The 16,579-nt window shown below is 35.7% G+C and overlaps 1 protein-coding gene across 1 annotated transcript; it reads right to left on the bottom strand.

The window, feature by feature from the left end:
- Positions 1-682: 682 nt before the first annotated feature.
- LOC136832300 (retinol dehydrogenase 12-like) lies at positions 683-14,840 on the bottom strand. The gene is made up of 7 exons (XM_067093206.1): positions 14,543-14,840; positions 12,131-12,325; positions 9,374-9,562; positions 6,553-6,711; positions 5,351-5,470; positions 4,334-4,517; positions 683-1,724 (listed from the first exon to the last, which is right to left on the bottom strand). Exons 1-7 carry the CDS (start codon positions 14,658-14,660, stop codon positions 1,625-1,627), a joined length of 1,065 nt encoding a protein of 354 aa, XP_066949307.1. The 5' UTR covers positions 14,661-14,840; the 3' UTR covers positions 683-1,624.
- Positions 14,841-16,579: the final 1,739 nt, after the last annotated feature.

Here is a 16,579-nt window from a genome sequence, read left to right as displayed (position 1 = left end):
GGTGGATTTACATCCGACCTATTTCTTAAACCATTCCATACTTCGTATATCCTAATTCTTTTACTTGTACCCATGATGACTTTCTGATAGGCATTCAGAATTCCTGAAGTTGGAGGTTTTATGACCGTAAGTATCTGAAGTTGCCTATCAAGGTAGAAGGCAGCTGTTGAATTGCTACTAGCACACACCAATGGGTTTTTTCTCTCAAGCCAGGGACACTGACCCTACTCTTAACCCTCTTCATTTATCCAGGCTTAGGGACCAGCTTATATATGCTTTGTTTCTGCCCTATCTTGCAGTGTACTTTAGGCAATGCAACTACAGTGACTTTTACTGGTGAGTGAGAGAAGACTCAGTGTCTGAGTTGTCAGATGGGGGTTGAGAAGTCGCTACATCTAGTTGTGCGCCAGCAGCCAGGTTAATATTACCTTAAGTAATGCCACATCTATTGAGGGCAGCAGATGCACACATTACCCAGTTTGGTGCCAGCAGCCAAGTTAATATCACCTTAAGTAATGTGCATTATTGGTCGAAGCCTCTTGAAAACAATTCCTCATGAGCAGCTGATGGTGCCATAATTTCTCAAGACTCCATTAAAATATTTTTTCATTACAATGGCTGAGTTACATATATACATTTTCTTGCTTATCATAAAATACAAGTTGATAAGAAAACTCAGCACTAAAATAACTTCATTTAATAACATCAATACAATTTCTCTTAAAGGTACGGCTATTCTGATAAAATATCACTAGTCACACGTAAATTGAAAAATATTTGTATTTAAAAAGATATTTAATTTTGTGCTCATCATATAATTATTTCATAAACTGCAACACTTAGGTAACTTTTATTCAGTACTACTGAAAAATCCCTGGCATTAGAATTCATCTACTTCAAATGTGGAATGTATTATTTTCACCAGACCAGTCAAAAGTTAGAGAGCAGGATGCTGAAAGCCCAAGGGCTTCAATATGAAAGCAACAATAAGAAACAAACATGGCAAAATTGAGGCACCTTTATAAACTTAAAATCCAAATTTAATGCGTAGATACTAAATGCAGTACATTTATATGTATAGTTACACAACAACAAAATGACCACTAAAACTGCCACTACATCAGGTCATTCATCTCTAGCGCACAGTTTGTGCTTGCCTGAAGAAAATGTATATTGCCACCATTGTATGACCATATGATTATCCCAAATTATTATTATTATGCATTTTAATGAGACCAAGTTTAAATATGGCATGCTTAAGGAGTTAGTTTTTAAATAACTAAAAACAAAACGTGGCATCAGACACCAATTTGAAACAAGACAAAAGTCATGTGGGTGTAAAATAAATGGCAGAAAGCAGTGCTGCTTAGCAAAAGGGGTTCTGCAAAGAAATTTTAGTCCTGGAGACATTCTTCGAAACTTGGGTTGTACGGGAATGACCAAAAGTAATGGTTTACAGGTAAAGAATTATCCCACATACTTTCTTAGTCATTAGTAAGGCCATTGTTTCCATTCCAGAGAAACGTTAACATACACACACATACACACCTTCAATACGACACCCCTGTGTGAAAGACGGTAAATTTAAAACCATTCTAAAACTATGTAAGAAGTGTCACATACATTAACTGCTCAGTCCCACCATCTTCTCTGAAAGATCCCATAACTTCTTGGCTGTTTCATCGCTTCTGGCGTAAGATGATGTATAACCAACTACGCAGTCACTGCAATTTGATAAAGGTTAAGAGAGCAAAAAGTGTGTTGATGATTGTTCTGTATCTGCAGTACTTTAATTTGTAAATGTATACAATCTACTTAAATGTGTAAATGTATACAATACTTGAGAAGTGTCTACTTTCATGTGTGTAACTGCATACCTGAAAAGTCACATTTTTCTTTCAATTTTCTGTCCTTATTCGTTTAAACTGTCAACAAATTAAAATGGAAAAATTATCTTTAATTTTTGTAATTAAGTAATCTTTGTAATAAAGTAATGACTGTTGCATTATGGTCACATATTGCTAATCAAGATGCAGGATGACAAAACAACAGTAACAAAACCATTAAATATTAAAAACATCTGAACATCACTGTCTTACATTAAAATGTTCCACCTGAGAATGAGGTGAAAAATGAAACGCGGTGAAGTTAAGGAGTACAGTATAACTGACAGGTGGGGAGAGACCAAAGGAAGAATGCAGATAGCACCTAAGAAATCCCACTAAGAACCTGTAGTATCATCTACAAACAATAAACCCCTTGAAACCCTACATGACCTATGTTGACAATACTGCAATGATAAAGAGATTTCACATGTTACTAAGAAAAACTACACAAACTACTGCTTATGTATAAATCATATAAGAAGTAGACATGCAAAATTTAGGTTTACAAAATTTGCTCATAATGCCAAACCTCTGATGTAACTGTTAATGTTTATGCATAATGAGAGTATAATTAAAATGATAATTACAATTGTTCTGCCACTGCTTTTGTTTTCCCTCATTAATGTAACTTTTCTCTTTCACGAAAAGGGACTAACATTTCTATCGAAATTACATTCCACCTTCCTTCCTCATTCTTTTATTGTATGGTGAAGTATTTATTACATATACTTCACGAGGAAAAATATGAAGAAAATTAGCAAAATAAATGATTTAAAAATTAAGTCAATTTTTATAACCAAACAAATTTTACCATTGAAATGCACAAAGTGCACATTCAGTTTTTAATGAAAAATATATAAAGATTGTGCTGGCACTTGCTCTGCTGAACCCTGGGAAAAACACCAGCCATAAATTCTCTAATCATACCACAAGTCTGAGCAAAAGACCATCCAGAGAGTGGTCAGCCAGGCAACCAGTTTCCACCTGTCTGAAATGATACTGCCACCAAAACTGGCTATTGGTAACAGGCTACATTCCAACACGACCAATTCTTCAGGACTATCTTCATCGGAGAAGAAATCTCTTGTTCTTCTAGCACCTATTCCTACGGCTAAATTACTTTTCCTACATCAAGTTTTTCAGTTTTATCATTTGTCTGAGTAACAGTTTGCCTTGATGCACAATTCCCTTATACTGTGACTGCTCACAGAATCATGTTTCTCAGCTATTGTAATGTTTCAGCTCAATCTCTTATTTAAAAATCACTATTACTGTATTTTATTGCTTGGCTACTTCATATAACACCTACCTTTATTTTTTTTCCACATTAAAGCAGAACACCACATATAGCTTGATGCTAGTATACACTTGAGTATATTTCTCATGAAGAGGGCTAAGTGGGTATTCACAATACCTAAGTTTATTTCTTTTTGTATATTGTATTACGGAAGGCTACCAAACAGAACTTGATTCTAGTGTGTACCTGAGTGTTTATTTCTCTTGAAGAAAACTGAATAGTTTATCTAACGTGAGAAATGCAACATGTGAGTCTTAAGCACCAGGTAACCTGCTACAGTTATTCTAGATTCTGTAGATGTGTTTGGATACTTGGCTCTGTTTCTGCTTTTAACCAAAATTACAAAGCAGCATGCTTAACAATGGCAAGCTGGGAGGACTCTGTACATACTGCATTTCAATTAATTTTGCCTCGTTAACTGCATAATCTCAAAAGTAATTATATAGAAAATTTCCTTAAAAGTTATTTTATAAATAAATACAAAAGATATTGCCTAAACAAATCTCAATAAAAGTTACTCTACAGACTAATCTCCACAAAGGAAAGAATTTTTGACCTGTACATATTCACATTATCACTGTGGATTTTGAAATCCGACCTAGCCATCTGCAAAATTAAGTTGGAAGTCAATACAGTATAATGGTTTGCTATTTACCACACTCAAACTAGATATGGAAAACCTGATTTCCAAAATAAGTATTACAAAGAAAATCAATGAACTCTAGACTTTGGAATTAGAAGTCCCCTTACAAAATATAAATTCCTGGTGTGTAGCCCTGATATCAGTCTTAGTGTGAAAGCAACAATCCAAAGACTATTCTGCTAATATGGTGTCTCAGTATCAGCAGCATAATAAAAACTCTTAAAATTTTTGGTGGTGTTAGATTCTCCAGGAAATCTGAAGATATAGTAATTGTTTGTCCTTAATAAGTTTCATTCCTGGAGACTGGCAGCACTCAATATAAGTACCTGATTACCGTATTTCTCTTTTTGAGTGATCCCTCAAGTGTTCTCATGAAATTGGATAATATCCTAAAAGAAATAGCATGTGGCACTGTGAACATAATACCACACACTCTGAAACAATTTAGGTTACCCTAATAATACATAGCTTGAAAACAAATAATTACAGACTATGAAAAAAACTTACCTGAAATAATAATGCTCATCATCTTGATCTGCCTCTAAGGCACAATAAAGAGTTGTTTGCATGCCTTCTGCAGTCTTCTTGACAAAAAAGGGCATGAGGTACTTCATGATGTCTCCCCCAATATGGCGTGCAAGTTCACTCTGGACAGCCCCCGGATGGACAGAGAAAACTTTGATATTGGTACCTGGAAGATTAAGAAAATAATCACATTCTTACAAAACTCCAAACACACATTTCAACAACTCATTTCACTTTTATTCAGGTAAATAGTAAAATGTCTGGACCCTGTTAATATCCCATAAATACACTGCAAATATCTTATTCTACCTGTATTAATGTAAGAGACAACAGGATTTTGAATCAGTCTTGGCCCTTTCTTATACAAGGTCACTAGATGTATGGTCAGACAAATGAACATTTTTTGCATACCAAATGGTAAGGTGAAGGAAGGCACTCCCGATACAGTAGGTTTAAATCTGGGATTTAATAATCATTTTTAGCCAGCCTGGGCAAACGTCTGGAAAGCTATTTCAATACTTCATCCATTACTTTGATTTTTGAACCTTTTAGCTCACTGGTTTATTAGTTTTCACCCAATGAGTGAGCTCTTGTCTTATGACACCACTTAATAACTGTATGTACAACATACAAACTCTTTTATTTTCTTGATCATATTTATATTCCTATTGTCCCAACACTGGACGATTGACTTTTACAGAAGTCTCCAACATCAACTATGAACAAGAATTCTAATCCCAGCTGATACCCTTCCCAACTCATCCAACCAAGAATTTTAATGAAAATCTCCACTATGTGTTCTGTATAAATTTTCTTAACAGACACTGGACATCTGTTATCAGACTAAAGATAGAGCATAAGAAATAATAAAACTTGTTAGGACCACAAAGCAAGAATAAACTGACTGAAAAGGCATCCGGCAAACCATCATAAAAAACTTTATAACATGGAAAACATACTACCAATTGTAAACATTCATGACCAGGAAAAACAACTTACCTTTCACTTTTTTGGCAAGATGTCGAGTGAAGAGAACATTTGCAACCTTACTGTTTCCATAAGCCTGAATTCTATCATAGCCCTTTTCATAATTCATGTCATCAAAGGGTATGACTCCACCTGCAAAAGCCACAGATACAATCAAAATGACTAAAGATCTTTAATGCGAACATTTAGTCAAATAACCTTTCTGTGGGAAAGCCACTTGTATTTCTACGGCAATTCACATACTGTACTGTAGTTATCAATTCACCATGAGGATTCTGGCCTTTCAACTGGTAATAAAAATGATATACTGGTAATAGTACATTTGAGGGCAATTTAAAAGCACAAGTGTAAATTCCCATGCTAGTTAGATGCTGCTCAATGCAGTTGACTTCCAAAGTCTTTAAATGATAGCTCAGTTTCTTGATAAAGTGTTGATCTCTTGGCAGCCTAAGCTCCATGAGATAATTCTCTGATTTCTAATAAGTCATAGTTTGGTTGAACCTACATTTTTAAATGACTACAAAATATGCCAGAATTATGTAAAATAAATTTTACCTATTGGTCATCCATTTTCAGATTGAAAGTGAGACCTGGATGGAAGCAGAAGAGGATTTACAAAATAAGCATGAATTCACACCTTTACCACTCTCATATTTTTAAAGGCTCTAGTTCTGGTCTTGTGCTATATTTCCCATTTTTTTATGGACAGCTTTCAAAAATAAAGTATTAACCAATAAAATAGAAACAAGAAAGGTAAAATTCATTAGAAACAAGAAAGGCAAAATTCATAACAAAACAAAAATTCCTAATGACTATATAAAGCAGCGATAGTGTAAATTTTCTTATAAACTACAGCAAACAAGATCTGCTGGTGTGAAGATGCCAGTAACGCACCTACCTTCCTAATAGACAATATTTTCACAATAATATACCCGGTACTTTTATACTTACAAACATCAGTGGCTTACAAATTTCAGGTAATTATGAACACACAATAAAATTCTAAATAGTAAATTGCTTACACTGTTCCCAGAAATAAAATATTATTTTACCAAATACATATGTCATGTTCTAGCCATTTTATATAATTGAACTGTACAAACTTCAAGATACATGTCAAAAACCATGACATTCCCTAGTATTTTTAGGTTTACATGAAATGGAAGGACTAGCATTTTTACAAATAAAAAATAAATGAAGACTACAGTACTTACTAAGGTGCGCAAGAGAACTGAGAGTGATAATGCGAGCTGGTTCTGAATGAGTCAACAAGGGAAGAAGGAGGTTGGTCAGAAGAAAATGGCCAAAATGGTTGGTTCCCATCTGCATTTCAAACCCGTCTTCTGTCTTCATGAATGGGCACATCATTATGCCTGAAAATAATTTTGTGGTCTTTTGAAGTACATTAACAACATAATTAACCATCGTAATAATATCATTAACAATTACCTACCACACTAACTCATCATCACTAACATTTTCTGTCAGATTTTCCCCTGATGGAGTTAAAAGTGAACTGAGTTCTTGACAAAAAGCCCACCACTTCCTTCAAAAGTAGTAATTTTCACAAAGCTTTGGGAGTTTTTATCCACTGTATACTTTGCATATAGATACCACATGAGGCTACCCTGGCACTGTGCTTTGAATGGTGCATTGCCAACAAAGTTAAAGGTTCTTTACAGAAATGCATCAATCCCCAACAGCATTAATTTCTACCTTTTACTTTTCATCCGTTCCTTCTGGTCTCTCTCTACTCACATGTCCAACATCTGTACCAATGTTTTCCTCCAGTTTTCAAGTCTCATTTAAAAACAAATCTTTCGTGCCAGACCACAGTGTGGGAAAGTGACTCGGCAGTCTGATAAACCGACTTCATAATAATTACCAGGTCAGATTAAAATATGCTGTGGTACAGTAGTTAGCAAGCCTGGCTGAATTTATTATAATTAACAGGTCTACTTAAATACTTTACTATAACTATAATCATGTAGAGGTGTCGAATTTACTGTCTGCAAAGATAATTGATCTTCCCTTTCCCTCACTTGCTGGTCCCCACAAAGCCTCTTCCAGTGAATTAATTCCTTCATTTTGTTACCCTCTCCGTGTAGTTTCTATTTATCCTTTGGCTCTAATTGACTCAAGTCACTATGTAAGTTATTTATATTTAGAAGATTACCTTGTGCTATGCAATTTACACATGGTGAATCGTAGGCTAATTTAACACAGAATTTGTTCTTAAAACAGCACATTTTTAAGACTAGCAAGGGGAGCACTCTGGAGATTTAAGATTCTTGCGAAGGTGGTTGGATTGTTATCACTGTATTATTATATATCTGTATCAGTTTAACAAAACCACTGGATGGGAATTTTACAACACAGTGTATCTGGGAACTGAACAGGATACTGCAAATACCTTTAACAACAACTACAGCATAAGGGTAGGTTGGCAGGAAGGCCTATCAAGAACTCTGAAGGACAAGACCAGCATATCACATGCAGTCTATATGGAAAGATAATATACCAAGTTTACTTACCTTCAGTTTTCATGATAAAGCAAATACAGTGAAACAAGGAAATCTCTGGATATCACCCATAGCAATAAGCCACGTAAAAATAAGTCTAATCCTTCGGGCCAGCCCTAGGAGAGCTGTTACCCAGCTCAGTGGTCTGGTTAAACTAAGATATACTTAACTTTGTACCTTATCTTGCATGTTTTGGAAGTCTTGCCTGCCTTCATGACTTTTCTGATATTTGTGCACTTTTTGATCTTTTTGATCAAAAGTCTTATAGCTAAATCTTTGTCAGTACAACTGAAACTTAACCTAACACTCTAACCAACCATAAAAATCAAGCAGCAACAAAATAACCAATACTTCCTATTAAGAAGGAATAATTAAGCAGTGAACTTACTATGAACCAAACTGTCTACATGACTAGCTTGATTATAAAGATTTAACCTGTTGCTTTGTTACTACGAACCAAACTGTCAACATGACTAGCTTGATTATAAAGATTTAACCTGTTGCTTTGTTTACGAACCAAACTGTCAACATGACTAGCTTGATTATAAAGATTTCACCTGTTGCTTTGTTACTACTTAACCAAACTGTCAACATGACTAGGCTGATTATAAAGATTTAACCTATTGCTTTGTTACGAAACCAAACTGTCAACATGACTAGCTTGATTATAAAGATTTAACCTGTTGCGAAAGCACTGAACAAACTGTCAACATGACTAGCTTGATTATAAAGATTTAACCTGTTGCTTTGTTACTACGTAAACAAACCTGTCAACATGACTTCAAACGATTATAAAGATTTCACCTGTTGCTTTGTTACTACGAACCAAACTGTCAAATACGACTAGCTTCTGGATTATAAAGATTTAACCTATTGCTTTGTTACTACGAACCAAACTGTCAACATGACTAGCTTGATTATAAAGATTTAACCTGTTGCTTTGTTACTACGAACCAAACTGTCAACATGACTAGCTTGATTATAAAGATTTAACCTGTTGCTTTGTTACTACGAACCAACCTGTCAACATGACTAGCTTTGATTATAAAAGATTTAACCTGTTGCTTTGTTACTACTTAACCAAACTGTCAACATGACTAGCTTGATTATAAAGATTTAACCTATTGCTTTGTTACTAAGAACCAAACTGTCTACATGACTAGCTTGATTATAAAGATTTAACCTGTTGCTTTGTTACTACGAACCAAACTGTCAACATGACTAGCTTGATTATAAAGATTTAACCTATTGCTTTGTTACTACGAACCAAACTGTCTACATGACTAGCTTGATTATAAAGATTTAACCTGTTGCTTTGTTACTACGAACCAAACTGTCAACATGACTAGCTTGATTATAAAGATTTAACCTGTTGCTTTGTTCCTACGAACCAAACTGTCAACATGACTAGCTTGATTATAAAGATTTAACCTGTTGCTTTGTTACTACGAACCAAACTGTCAACATGACTAGCTTGATTATAAAGATTTAACCTATTGCTTTGTTTACTTACCAGCATTATTGATCAGCATGTGAATCCTTTTCTCTTTGGTCTTCAGTTCTTCTGCAAATGTTCTAATAGAAGTGAGGGATGCCAAGTCTAACTTCATGACAACCACCTCACCTCCAGTTTCTCTTTCTATTTCTATCGCAGCCTTTTCAGCCTTTTTTGTGTCTCGGCAAGCCATAATGATCTTTGCACCTAAAATGAAAGAAGAGGAAAAATAACTAAAACAAAAACGAAAAGTGGTCAAAATAGTTTTAGAAACACCAGAACACAATGAAACAATCACACTAATACTATATTCTTTGCTTCACATCTAAATCATACTACAAAATCATTTTAAAAATCCTTTTACTGCCCTATCATTTTCAAACCCACAAAACGTAATTGGTGCTCACTCGTAATCATCATGACCATAATTACAATCAATTATTCCTCTACATACAAACTTTACTAGATGCAAATTTCCACATAGGATATATACAGTATTAACTTGACTTCAAGTATTTCATTATTTTTCAGGAAAATATTATAGATTTGTGTTTATTATCAACTTTTTTTAAGTACATAAACAAAATGTCTTCACAGAAAGTTTACTCCTGTACAATGATACATGCTATAGGCTAACTACAATGATGGATACATAAGTTAACAACAAACAAAATGAACTTACAAACACGCTCCTAGAACGGAACTCGTTCGTATGTAAGGGACTACCTGTACCTACACATGTGATCTTTAATGGTATTTCCTCATTCACTTTTATTTCCTTGAACACTGGAGTATGTGAAGGAAAAGAGTAATGTTCATTAACCAGGTACAGTACTACTATCAAACATGTATGAACTCCAACTTACAAAGTTTCAACAGGCTGAGTACTGCTGTAAAGTGCCGTACACCAATGACACTGCAGCCAATACACAAACACATACCAACATGAATTTCATCAGCAGAATTCCAACCTCATTTACATGCACAGTATGTTCATTATACAATATTAATGTATATTACTTACACACACACACACACTCTTATTGGATACTAACTGGATATCAATGCTATTTTTTGACAATTCTGCAACTGAATCTATTCAGCACTTGCCACTGTCTTTCTCCTACTTCCCATCACTTCCACGGCTATTCCCCAACTTAAATTCTCCAGTCTCCTATTATGATCCAATGTTTCACTTACGCTTATCTTTCGTTATATCTTTGTCATCCCTCTTACTTGTCAAACAATATCATCTGTTCTTCCTCTACATACTACACAAAAAGTTATCACAATAGCTTCATCATGTTTTTTTTTTTTTATGAAAATTCAAAAACTATTAACAATTCCTTCAACCACTCCAGCTTTTGACACCACAAACTTTTTTCACCTATACTCCACAACATAGTCTTTTCTTATCTCTTACTTTTCTTCTCAGTCAGTGCAGATAATAATGCCTTGTTTATTATCAAAATGGTCATTCTTCTTTCAGTCTGTTTTAACATATGCTTCACTTTCATCCAGAACACTTCTAAATGCTTTCAAGAGGCTACCATCCAGTCAATACATCCTCAACAAAATACACATCTCAAAATTATCTCTGGTCTTACAAATAATACATTAATATGGTATTATCTTTCTAACAGATAACAGAATATTGAATTTAGGCGAAAGGCCAAGCACTGGGACCTGAGGTCTTTCAGTGCTGAAACGGACATTGACAGTAAAGAGGCTGAAAGGCATAACAGCAGGAAAATCGCAGTTGCACTATGAATCAATTGTTAAGAGAGGGTGGAAAGTAAGATGGAAGAAAAATATGAACGGAATTACAGTATAAGGAATGAAAGGGGTTGAAACTAGAGGCCAAAGAGATGCTGCAAAGAACCTTAAGCAATGTCTACAGTGCACCACATGAGGTGCACTGACAGCACTACCCCCATAAGGGTAGGGGTATCTTCCTAATGGACACCCTTGTAATGCAGATTGTTCTACAGATTCATTAACTGTTTCAAAGTACCTTCTCCTCTATAGGGGCATAAACTAATTGTCTTGTACTCTATCTCTTTCCAAATTTTATCAGCATACGAACTGGAAATACAAGACATCACTAATGAATGGCTTCCTGTGTTTAATTTCTCAACAGTTTCTCTAAAGTCTTGACTTTATGTGTTTTTAAGGCTTATGCAAAACAAGTTTTTCACTGTTGTAAGTAATTATGAGAAGGAAAGAAGTATGAAAGAGAATGTTTGTGCCTTTACTCAGTTAAACTACTGACAATGCCTAAATACCAAGTTAGATCAACAGACATGAGCTATGAAGAGCTATTAATCCTTGCATGAAAAGATGTTAACCCTTGAATGAAATTCAAATCTGTACTGTATTTGTATAAGATGACATGATATTCAAAACCTAGAAAAAGTCTACAATGAAAAAACCCACCTACTGATCAATGGAATGGAATATAAAAATTAGGCCAAAGGCCAAGCACTGGGACCCGAGGTCATTCTGCGCTGAAACGGGAATTGACAGTAACATGGTTTTCAAGGCATAACAGGAGTAAAACCTCACAGTTGCTCTAAAAAAAAAACTTGTTAGGAGAGAGAAGATGGAAAAAGAGAAGAATGAAAGAGGTAAAAAGAATGAAAGGGGTTAAAGCTAGGACCTTAGAGAAGCTGCAAAGAACCTTAAGTAACGCCTACAGTACACCGTGTGAGGTGCCCTGAAGGCACTATCCACGTACAGAGATAATGTTGAGGATAAACCTTCGAAAAACCTTACCTCTTCTACTTAACTCTTGGGCGGTTTCTTTTCCAATGCCGACATTGCAACCTGTTATAACAACAGTTTTTCCATCTACACGTTTTCCTGAAGTGCAAATACCGCCCACCATGAATCGCCGTGCCAGTATAATAAGAGCCCAGTGCGTAAGCATACATGACAGCTCACTTCCTCTGAGATAATCAACGACTCCAACTGCAAAGAAAGTAAATATATAAAAAAATCTTTAATAAAAATTCACAAACTACCCAGGCACAAACATACGTCACAATAACATTGGTGATGACAATAAATACAACAACTGGGTCAATATTGCTAGATATTGCAAATGAAAAGTTGTAGGTAATAAGGGTCCAATGTCCTACATCTACTAAAATTCATACTTTGAATTTTGTTAGGTTCAACTTCATCCCCCATCAATAAAATCGTGCACTAACTTAAGCTTAACCTCTGTTAAGAGACTCAGCAACAATTATACAAACGGGAAGGGATCGATGCAAATACAGTAGTATCATCCACATAAGCACCCTGCTTGTTTTCTAAGAAAAACTACATATCAGGCTTATATAAACAGTAGTAGGCCAAGAACACTACCCCGAGTCACGCCAGAGGCTATATTCCTGCAGTCATTGTCAGTGCCCCCACTTTTTAATCTATTTTTGAAAATTCAATAATAATACTAAGAAATGCTCCCACGTCAAAAACAGCACTAAAGTCAAAGCCTATTATATGAACATCATAATTGTAATCTAACGACTTCTGTGCAGCAATGGAAATCAACAAAAATTTGCACGAGACAAAGGCACTTTCAAAACCCAAACCGTAAACTAGGAAACAGATGTTTATTTTCAGACAACCATCCAGATCTTTCGTCAACAGGTAACAGGGGTTAATCTAGAAGTTTCCGAGAGTTACAGTTATTGCACAACCTGTTCCTAACAAGGTCAAGGCAATTATGTACACTGAATCATAGTAGCATTGGTATCCCTGTTCCTGTGGATGAATACTGCTGAATTAAATACAGATACACACCCAAAAAAACAATATATCTATATTTCCTATTACCTTCTGTTACTTCTTTCAAATGAACACCATATTCTTTGGGAGCTTGAATTTTAAGCCAATGGCCCTTGTGGGCTTGTTCTATATGAATAAGGTTCACCTTCTGAATATAATAATAATAATATTATAATATACGAAGGAAGAAGACCCTCTTTGGGGCAAGTTTTGTTGAATAAAATGGCTGCATATAAAATAAATTTGAAAAATGCAGCCATTTTATTCAGTAATAATAATAATAATAATAATAATAATAATAATAATAATAGCACATATGCACATAGGTGCCCCGGCCTAATACAGGATACACGTACAGGTGCATGCAAATAATCACTCTGGACTTAAAAGTATCATTTGACGAGCCACACTATTCCTTCTGCCTCAGTATTAATTTTTACTTATATACAATAACCCACGTTTAGGCCATATTTAATCTTGACAACAGCAGAAATCGAAACAGCAATTTGACCTATTTCTGTGGATCACAGCCTACTTAGACCTTCGGTTAACCTAACCCTCCCACCCTGGACACCCCCGCAACAAAACAAGACATCATTCATAGCAGAACAACCCAAAACGTGAGGGGGGGCCGATTATACCCGTGGCTCCCTACCACTCAACCACAAAATAGGCTGTGATGGCCAAATCCTATCCTAACATAGACTAGCCTAAATTAGCCTACACTTGATCACTCAACCACGCAACTAAAGGGGGGAGTTCGGTCGCGTTCGATAAGAAGTCATTTAGGCCACAAGCACGTTACTTGCAAATGGGCGCCGTGTTTAGTACCAGCCTCCCTTGGGATGTACGAAACATAAAATAATAACGGTAAATACCATAAACATAACGTCTTACATTGTTTTGGATGTTCACGGCCTAAGTGACTTACGGCAGAAACGACCAGGACCGAGGGGTGGCCGCTGATAACACCAAAAATGGGTTGACTGTAGACTGGGGGGGGGGGGTTATAAAATATCGCTGAAATGCCCCATGTTATAGAAAATCTTTATAGAATGGGGTGGGGGGGTGAAAAGGTCCACCCCAGCTAAGTCAGGGCACAATGCCCTAAGTTAGGTTAGGTAAGGTTAACAGAAGGTTAGGTTAGGTTAACAGAAGGTTAGGTTAGGTTAACAGAAGGATAGGTTAGGTTAACAGACGGTTTGGTTAGGATGTATTTGGTTGTATGGTAATTATTCTTTTAATAATAATAAACATAATTAGGGTAACCCCCCAAAAGTTTGTACTGACCCCATCAAAAACAAAGCCCTAGCCTCTTCACAAACCCACCAAACCACCTAGGGTAGTCTGTCAATCGATACAATACCATCAACTGGCGTCACTCAATACACTTACACAGAGCACAGAGACCTAAAAGAGTCAGTCCTTCGAGCTGAAAGAAATAATCCCATCCCTGAGTGAAGACCTTGACGGTCAACCAGTTCAAATTTAACACAGCTCTTATACGGTCCATCTTGCGGGTCCCAGGGTTTAATTACGGTAATTACAGGTGTCAGACAGGTGGACGTCGTGTCAGGAGTTACAATGACCACTCTTCCACTGAGTGTCAACTTAAAACGAGCCGGGAAAGATTAGATAAATGTTCAGTGTCAGTGGTGCCAAGTGGGGAAAACTTTCAAAGCTGTCAAGTGTGGCATGATTCGAATATTTTTAATGGGTAATGTGTTGGGTTCATTGAATAAATAAATATTTTATATATGATATTTAATATACACATTGGAGCTCGAAAAAGATATCCACTTTTATCTAGTGACGATACTTTTGGTGTATAGAGCACTAATTATTGGTCTGCATACATGGATATCACAGACATTTTTTTTGCAAAGATTCCTAACAAATCAATGTCTTCCTTTCTGATCAGATATATCACGGTTCTACTCTCTCAATATATTATAAGAAAAAACAGAGAGAGAGAGAGAGAGAGAGAGAGAGAGAGAGAGAGAGAGAGAGAGAGAGAGAGAGAGAGAGAGAGAGGTTGCCTGAGGCAGGGGTGATACAACCATCTCCTCACGCCACGGCAAATTTCTACGGGAAAGGCAAACAAAAATTGGCTATGGCACAAAATAATAATATGATGCAATTAGTCATTAACAACTGCAACACTACAAGTACTTTGTTTATACTTATTACAAATATTTCGTTACATAATATTCATCACAATCTCCCATTTCAAAAAACCCGTGTTGTTAAGTCAGTCTATTTAGAAGTTTTGAAAAATGCTAAATAATGAGTCTAAAGCTAATAGATGTGTGTTTGAGAAAGAGAGAGAGAGAGAGAGAGAGAGAGAGAGAGAACATAGCGTCGTTGTTATTCATGACAAAGATCAAAAAGGTAAAGTTCAATATTGTGATAAGGCGAAAGAGAGGAGAATGAGGAAGAAGGTCATAGCCGGTGGAGAAGAGGTAGGCCTACTAATTAAGAATAAATTGGGCAGACCGAATTGCAATCTCCTGTTAAATTAAATGTGCTGACGTTTGCAAAGTAGAATCTTATCCTCCAGACTTCTTTACCTATCCCAAAAGTTTCATCAGCCAGTTGTCACGACGTCAGTACATCAACCGATCAATAAATATATCAGTATAATACAACGTAAAAGAAAATAATGCATATAGTTTTACTTAATTCCAGACATAAATTGCAGATCATAACTAAACTAAATGAAAATCCATTTCTTGTTTTGTGAATTAAAATATAGACTAAAGTAATGTCTCAATATGAAGGGTTGGCAAAACTGCGCGTCATCCCAGATACGTGATAAGAATCTCAGCAATGAGAGAGAGAGAGAGACGAATATACTAGTCATCATGATCTAGACTTTATGAATTAATCTAAAAAGAATCTCTGGGCTATGCGAGGCCTTCAAAAACCTTCATTACAGAAAAGATCAAGGTAAATTATTCAGCCATTTGGATAGGAAATAGGAGACGTTGCTTGTGATTACGTTGGCTGTATACCAGCACGGGATCTTGCTCCTAGAACAGACCGTAGCAGTTCCCCGGAAAACAAGAGATGAATTAGTAAACAACGACCTTTGAATATTACAAAGTGGACTCTCACACAATGGCCTGATATCATGTTCATGATAAATTGATTAATAAACAAATGTATGAAAAGCAATGATGTAGGCTAAAAGATGATTGTGCAAGTAACTTATCATCTTCACAAATTCCTCTTCGACGAGTATGCTGTTAAGCATGATTTGCAATTTCGAAATGAATTTGGAGTTCGTATCAAACATTATGAATAGGAAAACCGTGAAACCGTATGTGGTATGAGGATAATGCCTCATATTCACGTAACTGTTGAAATTTATTCGTTTAATAACAGTTTCCTCCTTGAAAAATTTTCTAAAATCTATCTATACTTATATAT

This window comes from Macrobrachium rosenbergii, chromosome 49 (assembly GCF_040412425.1).
Source record: "Macrobrachium rosenbergii isolate ZJJX-2024 chromosome 49, ASM4041242v1, whole genome shotgun sequence".
Lineage (NCBI taxonomy): Eukaryota > Metazoa > Arthropoda > Malacostraca > Decapoda > Palaemonidae > Macrobrachium > Macrobrachium rosenbergii.
The sequence above is the reverse complement of the archived record's forward strand: the minus strand, read 5'-3'. Positions and strand labels throughout refer to the sequence as shown.

Coding starts and splice junctions, on each gene's coding strand:
- LOC136832300 (XM_067093206.1), bottom strand. CDS start 14,660: ATGGACCGTATAAGAGCTGTGTTAAATTTGAACTGGTTGACCGTCAAG. Junction 6,712..9,373: donor CATGCTGATCAATAATGCTG/GTAAGTAAACAA, acceptor AATTATTTTCAG/GCATAATGATGTGCCCATTC. Junction 5,471..6,552: donor CAGTTCTCTTGCGCACCTTA/GTAAGTACTGTA, acceptor TGGCTTTTGCAG/GTGGAGTCATACCCTTTGAT.